Raw genomic sequence first — 9,740 nt, 5'->3', positions numbered from 1 at the left:
GAAGGGCGGAGTCAGGCCTTTTCCGCCCTGATCAGGCCCCGCCCCACGGCCCCGCCCCCGATGGCGGCCCCGCCCTGAGACCTTCGCTGTGGTGAGGGCTTCTCACAAACATGGTCGCGCCGGGATTTGTGTTTGGGCTCGTGCTGCCGTTACTCCTGCGGGCCGACGCAAGTGCAGGTGAGGCGGCCGGGCTCGGCCCGACCCCTGCCCGTCCGTCAGCCTGCGCGGGCTCCGAGATAACCGCGTCCTCCGCAGGACCGCCCCCCGCGCCCTTCTCTCTAGCTCCGGGAAGGAACTCCGGGTAGGAGCCGGGTTCCACCACCCGGGCCTCGGTTGCGGGTGTCCGCTGGGCAGGAGCCCCGGCCTGTCCGCTTCCTCCACTCCCTTCCACCGCCCCTATGTTGCAGCATGTGGGGCAGCGGGAGAGTTGGTTTATCTAAGGAGGGGAGGCCCAAATGTGCCCAGACCGAGGCCCTCAGTGTCTGAATAATTGCAGGGGAACTCGAAGGGGAGGGGGCGAAGCTAGTTAGATAATATTTGGAAACTGGTGACTGAGTCATCCAAAACATTTCAGTGCAGCCCCCTCAGTGGTGCCCCTGGGGAGGGTTTGCTTCAGGCTGGGTTGCTTGGGGGAATTAAATTTTCCTAGTTTAAGTGGTGATTAGGGCTAAGGCATACAACCCCCTCACTAGCTCAGAGTATGTAAGACTCAGCTTTGATTCCTGCTGCAGCTCGCAGACACTGCTGGTGGGATAATATGCATGGCATTGGGGAGGAGGATGACTCACTTTGACCATTGTCCAGGTCATATCGTGTCATTTGAATACCCCAGACTGGATGCTGGGTCACAGAAAAGAAATGAAAGTTGAGGTGGGAGAACAGAGTGCAGAAAAATGACTGCACTACCTAAGAACCTGCAAAGTACCCAGATGCAGACAAACCGAAGCCCTTAAGTGGTTTTTCAGGGTTTAACAAAAGTGAAAACTAGCAGCAGTTTATATCATTTCCTGACTCATCCCCACTCAGTGACCTTTGAGTCCAGTATATGAGGTGGGGAGAAGGGAAAGAGGAGAATAGGGCCCTTATTCTATTAATTTTTCTGTTAAAGGCTGTTAACTTTAACATCACTATTTTACCTTTGCTTTTGGGTCATATTGTTACATCACCTTCATTAACAATGACTTTATTTTCTAATTTATTAATGCTCTAAATTTTCTTCCCTTATTTGGTTGCATATCCTGACTTCTTTCCTTCAAATCATTCCCCCTGTGCTCATGTTTATCACGTAATAGTTGAAATGTGCAAACATGTATGTAGCAATGATAAAATGAACACCCCGAGGCGCTTCACCCAGCTTAAGAACTAGAACGTTCCCAGTTTTATTGAGACTCCATGGATATTCCTCCCTAGTGCATCCACCAGTTCCTCACCAGAGGTAACCACTGTCCTCATTTTGTCAGTCTACTTTTAACTTCCCAGAACACTAATTCCTGTTTTTCTACTCCAACACCCAAAGGAAACATTGAAGACCTAAAAAAAAAAAATCAAATGTTGTGTCTTTTATTTGACAAAAACAATTACCAGTCCCACCTCCTTTCTTGTTCTCCTGTTTTGTCCATTGCTCAATTCCTTGGTAATATTCCACTGTCTATTCTTATCAGCTTGGAATGTGAGCTTTATAAGAACAGGGAATATGACTTGTCTGTGATTTACCACCAGTATCTAACTGTGGCAGAGTGGAAATTGCAGTGACTTTGGAATCAGGTGGCTTGATTTCTTGTCCTGTCTTAAACTACCTATGTGATTTGAGGCCAAAGAAGTTACTCTTTGTTACACAGTTACTCTTCCCAGTAGAATGTAAGCTCCCTGCTGGCAAGGATTTTTGCCTGCTTTTTTTTTCTTTCTTTCACTGTTACATCCTCAATGCTTAAAATCGTGCCTGGCACACAGTAGGCATCTTTAAGTGTTTGTTGAATGAATTAATGCGCAAGCTATTTTAAAAAGTTACCTAATCTACTTGGGTCTCAGTCTGTTGATCAGTAAATAACGTGATTATACCCCAGGGTGTAAAAAATTCTTTCCACCTCTAAAATTCTTTAACTCAGAATAGAGCCATGCACAAAGAGGTTCGGTGAATGTGTGTTGTCGAAAACAGACTTACTGGGAAAAGTATTTTCCCCAACATTTGAGAAGGTGGCTGCACACCTCCAGAGCCCCTTATTCGCCTGGGTTCATGCCTGCGGCAGCCAGTTTTATTCAATCCCTTCCCCACCCCATCCTCTTTCTGCTCAGCTCTTAGGCCTTTGGTTTTCAGGTTTTGTTCCATATAAAACACTTACCCAAGACAAGGCCTTCCCACACATGCGCCTCTTCCCTTCCCTCCAACGTGCTTATGCAATTCTGGGCTGTTGTAGTCTCTTCTTAGAGCGTTTTGCTCCTGGTAGCTGTGCATCTCCAGCCCAGTGGGTCTTCCGGATGATCTTTGATTGTCATGTAGGTTTTATGATGGAACAAACTCCTAAGAGAGAGCTGAGGATGTCTAGGGACTGGGTTGTTATTCGAAGTGCAGGAAAAATAGGCCACCAAGTCTGTGTAGGAGACCCCATTAGCTGTGCTGCCCTGTTAAGTATAGCCTGAGGGGCTGTCATCATTGTAGCTTCCAGGGGGAAAAATGTCAACTTTGTTAGTTCTGATTCTCTTTCCTGCCAATCATTTTTGTTTAAAACCCTTTAAAAAAACCTTAATTTTGTTAATTATTTTCTTCTAGGGAGTTTTGTCTGTTTTGTTCAGACAAATTGGGATGTAACTTAAAAAAGATTTTTTTCCCCCTTATGAAGTTTTGATGAGGAACCCACTGAGATAATTTGGATAGATGCTTGTTATTAATAAAATACTTCGATATAGGCTGGATGTTAAAAATAGGAATGATATCGTTAAAGTGAATTCTTATTCAGTCTTGTTAGTGACTGTCTAGAATAGAATCCACAGTTTAAAGTGCTCATTCTCTTTTTGTATAATTTAGCTTGTGAAATGGGTGAATTGCAACAAAAGACCTTTTGTTCAGACACTTTGACCTTCTGTCTCTCACTGACCTTATTTTTTGCATCTTAATTTATCTGAATTTACCTTAGAAGGAAGCAGACTTGTTGCAGATATTCATAAATGTTTATTTAGAATTTTCAGTGGGTTGTCAAAAAACACGATAAGGAGAATTATTGAGGGAAATTGACACTGAGAGGATGGAAAGGGGGAGATAAAGAGGGAGGAAAAGTTTAGAAAAGGCTGTGTTGAAGAGAGGCAGCCTTCTTTATTCCCAGCTATGAGGAGTGGGAGTGGTAATGGGAAGTAGGGAAAGGAAGTGGTTTATTTTTCTCATAAATACCGTCTGTGAGGTACATGAAAAGAGAATTTTGGTGATTATGGGGGGAGAGAGTCAAGTGTTTGGGCCAAGCCTGAGAGCAAAGGAAGATGAAGAGCTTTGAAGGGGAGGAGGCTTGTGGTAAATGGGTTGCCCTAGGCTCTTTGAGTTTTCCTTATTGGTCATCTTGTACTGTGATGCATATTGCTGGAAACTGTTCTTGTTATGTTGCTTAGCTAATTAGGAGGATTAAGCTCTCACTTTAGAAAATTAAAAGGACTGGTTATCTTCAAATTCTCATGTATTAAGACTGTATGTTCCTTGCCATTTAACCAGATTCAATCTGGTGATGAATCTCTCCAACGATGCTCTCCTAAGTGTTTGCTAAATTTTTTAGATGTTGGTTTTCGCTTTGCTTCCTACATCGATAATTACATGGTGCTGCAGAAGGAGCCTGCAGGGGCAGTGATTTGGGGCTATGGAGTATCCGGAGCCACAGTGACAGTGACTCTGTGCCAAGATCAGGAAACCATCATGAAGAAAGTGACCAGTGTGAAAGGTAAGACAGGCCATCCTCCGCTCAGCTTTTGTCTTCTTCTGCCACCTGCTGGATGATCTGAAAATGAATCCTAATAGTCCAGCTCAGGTTATCCATCCATCTGTCGATCCATCCATCGATCCATCCATAAAAGTTCTTTGAGTATTTACCATGTGCACTGAGGATACAAAGAAAAATAAGACCAAGTCAAAGTCCCTGTCCTCAAGGAGCTCATGGAATAATGGGAATAGACACCAAGCCATGTAGTGCAGTGTGATAGGTGCTCTGGTGGAGGTGGATATGGGGTATCATGGGATACAGAAGAGAAACATCTAACTCAGATTGGATGGTAAGGGAAGGTTTCTACTGAAGGTGACATTTGAACTGAATCATATATAAAAGAGAGGTAGTATTAAGGAGGGGTTAAGAACCTAGGCTCTGGAATTCACCATCCCCATTCAGACCCTGACTCTGTCGCTTAATGGCTATATAACCTTGAACATGTAATTTAACATATCTGTGTCATAATTTCTTTATTTGTATAGCAGTGATAATAATAATATTTAGGATTATTGTGAGGGTTAAATGAATTAACATATCTAACGTACTTAGAACAGTGCCTGGCACACAATAAGTACTGAAGAAGTGTTAGCTGTTGTTATTTTTGTTACTATTATTATTATTATATTTAGTCACTCAAATATTTACTGAGTGCCTACTAAGTGCCAGATACCATGCCAGGCACTGGTTATGCAGTGATGAGCAAAACAGATGTGGTCTCTCCCCTAATGAAGCTTATGGATTTGAGGAGAGACAGAAAAATAAGAAGCAATTACAGTTAAGTGTAGTAAGTGCCACAATTGGGAAGTATAGAGTCCTATGGGAGTGCTTAAGAGGGAAAATTAACTTAGCCTAAGGCTTATTTTGAAAGGTGAGCAGGGCGAGCCAGGTAGAGGGAATAGCCTGGGCAAAGGCATGGAGGCGTGAGTGAGCCTGGGTCACTGGAGGAATGACAGGCAGGTTGGTTTTTCTGGACCACTGGGGTGTGTGACCGGTGGTGGATGGCAGGAGATAAGGTTGGAAATGTAGGGAGGCTAGTTTGTCGTTGCTATGGAGCGTGCACCGTACTTTGGATAGATGGATTTTAAGCAGCAAAATAACACAGTCCAATCTGTGTTTTAGAAAGATTACTCTGGCACCACTGTGGAAGAAGGACTGGAGATGCATGAGACTAGAGGTGGTGGGACCTGTTAGCAGGCTGTTATGATATTTAGGCAATAGACATTGAAGGCTTGACCCCAAATAGTGGCTAATTCTCAAATAGGTGAGAATTAGCAGTTAGCAGGCTTCAGGAGCAGAGACGTCCTAAAAGGAGTCTGTGTCTAGAAGAGATAAAGATGTAAAAAAAAAAAAAGAGAGAGAGAGAGAGAGAAAGATGTATAAGATAACGTGGGGAGGAGCTCAGAGTTACTGGATGCAAGAAGGTGTGTTCAGGGCTGGGTCAAGTGGAGACCTGGTTGTATCTTAGTTAGAGGTAACTAGGGAGCTATGGGATGTTGAGGTGAGAGTCAGGTGAGGAGGCTTCTCTGGGGGGGTGGAGTTAAGGTGGAGGCTGGTGGTTTGATAGGGACTTGAATATATATGTGACAGCGAAGCTTGTGGAAATTTTATTGGCCCCTGAAAACAAGGATTACCTGATTCGTTTTGTCAATATACGGGACTGATATCCAATCCAGAGCGATCCAGATGCTGGTGCAGACTTTTAATAATTCATTTCCATTCAGCAAACATTAAGAAATACTAAGTACCAGGCATAGATGCAAGGTAAGTGCTTCTAGTTCTTGGGTTTTAAGTCTTTTTAAGGTAAGAAGCTTATTGGGTGAAATTCAGAGACCTGAAGGGGAATTGAGAAGTTGTTCTCTGTTAGATTTAAATGCTATTGGTGACTTGTAGGATACACCGAAAATGAAGAATTCAGGAGACTAGCAGTGCTTTCTTTTTGTGTTGTGTCCATCTCAGAAATGAGCAGTACGGAGTACAGATAGTGGTGCTCTCAGTAAAAAGACATTGATTTAGAGATCTAAAGAATTGATGTAATTGTTTAAAAACAATAAATAGGATTTCTTTTCCTTAGTGCTAAAAAATAGCATTACCAGTAAATATTTAGGAGACAGAGACTGTACAGTGTCATAGAAATAGAGAAAACACATAATACATAGCATTTCAGTTTTTAAAAATATTCTTATGCATTATTTTTAGTTTTTTCCCCTTCATGGCTGTTGCAGGGCCAATATTTGGAGTGTCCAGAGACGAGACAAGAGGGTAGGTGGTGACGAGAAGGAATAAAAGGTAATAATTAGGGGATGAGCCCCTCTTCTCCTTTACGGTGATAGTGAACCTGCTCACTTGTTTTGAGTTCAATTCTATAAACATCAACCGAAGGCTTATTATGTATAAAACACTGAGCTAGCAACCCTAGAAAATACAAAGAAGAATGTGCCCACCCTCCAAGAACTCACTGTCTCATGCTGTCCTTTCACATTTAGCAATTTAGGTTCAAGTAATGCTTCAGTTGCTTCACTGCAAAGTGATGCTTCGTTTGGAGTTAAAATATCCAGCAGCAACTTAAGGGAGCCAAGTGATTCGTGGACTCTTGAGTAATTTTACAGGAAAAGAGATTGTTATTGGTGGGGTGGCGGGTAGATCTATTTGTTAGGCTCTCCACACTGGCTTGGGAGAGAAGAAAGGTACTGTGGTTTATACAGATCCACAAACCTACTTCAGTGGACAGCGTGCTCTGTCTTGCCCATGAAGAAAAATGGATAAAATGTTATTTGGAATAAAAGAGATAGACATGTAAGAAATTTCACAGGGCAGTGAAGAAAATGTTTCTCAAAGGAGATACTATAGGGCATATTGAAGGGTTGACTTCTATTTAAATTTTGATGATGACTCTGGGATTTTCAGCCAGACTCTCTATCTCTGTTAATATTTAACTTATTACCTATAATCCCCTAGATGCCCACAGCAAAGTGGAATTTAACAACGTAAAGGTTTTTGTCCAGCAGACTGACACTTAAGCATTGGGAAAATTAAAACCTGAGGGATGACTTGGAATATGGTCAGGTTCTGGGCCTGTTCAAGCCAGGTTGTCAAGTGATGCATGATGATTCTCTCAGACACAAGGAGTAAAATTGGGGCAAATAGTCTATATCCTCTCACTTTGACACACATGGGGATGCATATGTAGGTGATAAACTGAAGGCGTATCTGCCTGAATTTGTCATGATTGAGGTAAATAGAAAATACAAAAGGCCTAAACCTCTTAGAAAATTTAAAATCTCCTGGTTGCAGTGTTAGCGTGTGTGCTAGTTTTCTGCGCCATATAATAAGTTACCACAAACATAGGCGCTTAAAACAAACACACTTTTACTATCTCACAATTTCTGTAGATCTGAAGCCTGACCATCATTTATCTGGGTTCTCTACTCAGAGTTTCAGAAGGCTGAAATCAAGGTGTTGGCTGGGCTACATTCTCATCCAGAGGCTCGACTAAGGAATGATTCGCTTCCAAGCACCCTTAGGTTGCTGGCAGATTCATTTCCTTGTGCCTGTAGAATTCATGGCAGCATTTCTGCTTCTTCAAATCTCTGACCGCTAGACCCTATTTAAAGGCTCACCTTATTTAGGTCAGGCCCGCCCAGGATAATCTCCCTTTGGATTAATTTAAAGTCAACTGATTAGGGATTTTAATTATATCTGCAAGACCCCTTCATCTTTTCCATGTAATGTAACTTAATCATGAGAATGGCATCTTATCCCGTTTGCCATTTTCTGTTGATTGGAAGCAAATCATATATTCTGCCTGCACTTGAGCAGAGGGACTATACAAGAGTGTGACTCACTGGGGGTCCCCTTAGGGTGTGTCTGCCATAGCAAGCTATAGTTTAAGTAACTTGCATCAACAGTTTTATTGATAGAAAAATAGTTAAGCTTTTTTTTTTTACATTGATATTTGGTGGTGGTGGAGATGAACTTTATACAGAATAATACAGGTCAGGCAGGGGCGGTTTGGGCAGTAAGGCCTTCTTTATCTCCAGGTCACTTCCACAAACGAGTGGACCCGTTTGCAGCTGGTGAAGTACCAGGCTTCTGTGGGGGAAGAGGTGATCAGGGCCGCTTCCAGCTCTAGGTTTTCTCTCTTGGGAAGGGAAAGGTTGTGGGATAATTTTCCTTTTTCTCTTCTTGGTTTCTGAGATTTGGCACAATAACCTGAAAAACAATTAACATCTGATGTGAATAGCAGAGAAAATATAGCAAGATGTACTTCATGACTAATCATGTCTCTAGACAAATTCTTTTAATTTTTTGTCTTTGATTGTTTATTCCATTTTGAGGTGGGGTTGGTCAGGGAGATGGAGAGAACATGGAGAGAGTTCTTAACTTATGCTCTTGGCTGGAAGAGGAAGAGAAGAAGGACAGTGAGAAATAGGCCACCAGATACACTAACCATTGGGCAGGAAAACACAAAGCCCCAGTCAGTCTGCGTGGCTTTCTTGTCAGTATAACCCAGGAGGACTGGGGTTTACTCTCTGCCATTTACTTGATGGAGTGCCCGGCACCTGGTAAACGCTCTCAGTGGCTGTACAATGAAGGAAGGGCATGAATCTTCCTAGATAGAAGAAGAAAGAACGGGAGGAAGCAGAGGTTTGAATGCAACAAAAATGAGCATTTACAGAAACCTGAGCCCGGATCGGTAAGAGATGTCACAAGATAGCAAGTGATTGGGGCCCAGAGGAAGGAACCAGAGCAGGTGTTGCTCAAAAAGCCCATCCAGCTCAGCAGAAGCCAGCTGGATGGTGACCTTTAACTCTGTGGTTTGTCACTCAGTTTTTAAAAAATATTTATCTATTTATTTATCTATGTTTGGCTGCATCGGGTCTTTGTTGCTGCTCGCAGGCTTTCTCTAGTTGTGGTGAGCGGGGGCTACTCTTTGTTGCGGTACACAGGCTTCTCATTACGGTGGCTTCTCTTGTTGTGGAGCATGGGCTGTAGGCGCACGTGCTTCAGTAGTTGTAGCACGCAGGCTCAGTAGTTGTGGCTTGCGGGCTCTAGAGCGCAGGCTCAGAAGTTGTGGCACACGGGCTTAGTTGCTCCGCGGCATGTGGGATCTTCCTGGACCAGGGCTCAAACCCGTGTCCCCTGCATGGGCAGGCGGATGCTTAACCACTGTGCCACCAGGGAAGTCCCGTCACTCAATTTTATTGCTTGGACTCAACCTAATGGACTTGGTGGGTCAACACAGTTTCTGAAATCTATAACTGGACGTCACTGGCCTGTGGTCAGCTCCACTTTCACCAGCCGGTCCTTAACGGACAGACCAAGGCCTAAATAATTCTCCTTGTGAAACGTCCCACCCTTGCCTTGAGTCTAAGAAACAGTCTTCACAAGGGCCGCTCTCCTTTGTATATATTGATACTTACATGGCAGTAAATCCACATTGTTTTAAACAAATTATTTCTGAGTTACTTTGACCATTAATAACCCCTCTGTAGTGGAGCTGGTTTCCCCTGCCTTGCGTGGCAGTTAACTTTACTTAACACTCATTCTCGTGTCAGAGTTTTTCTCTTATGAAGTGGGAGAGGAAAAGAGCTAGAAACTAAAGGAACTCGAGGACTAGAACAGAAGGAAGTCTTGGTGGAAGTGGAGCAGTTTCCTGCGGGGGAGCAGTCCTGGGGAACAAGGCTCAGATCTCCATGCCTAGCTCTCTTCAGACGCTTTAGGCTCTAGAGGGAGCTCATCCTCCGGGTGTAGGATGGTGTTGCCCTGTTTTGCCCCAACATC

General features: G+C 43.4%; 1 protein-coding gene across 6 annotated transcripts in view; it reads left to right on the top strand.

The window, feature by feature from the left end:
• The first annotated feature begins 46 nt into the window (after positions 1-46).
• The window catches only part of SIAE (sialic acid acetylesterase), a 35,188-nt gene continuing 25,494 nt past the window's right edge, over positions 47-9,740 (top strand). For 2 of the 6 annotated variants that reach the window (XM_060304222.1, XM_060304221.1), the window contains exons 1-2: positions 47-177; positions 3,756-3,917. In XM_060304222.1, the coding sequence (XP_060160205.1) occupies positions 111-177; positions 3,756-3,917 (229 nt within the window). In that variant the 5' untranslated portion in view covers positions 47-110. Of the gene's footprint in view, positions 178-3,755; positions 3,918-5,353; positions 5,721-6,181; positions 6,246-9,740 lie in introns of those variants that run through there. The other 4 variants (XM_060304225.2, XM_060304226.2, XM_060304223.1 and 1 more) reach the window with 4 other exon arrangements.

Source organism: Globicephala melas, chromosome 8 (assembly GCF_963455315.2).
Source record: "Globicephala melas chromosome 8, mGloMel1.2, whole genome shotgun sequence".
NCBI lineage: Eukaryota > Metazoa > Chordata > Mammalia > Artiodactyla > Delphinidae > Globicephala > Globicephala melas.
This window is presented reverse-complemented; position numbering and strand designations above follow the sequence as displayed.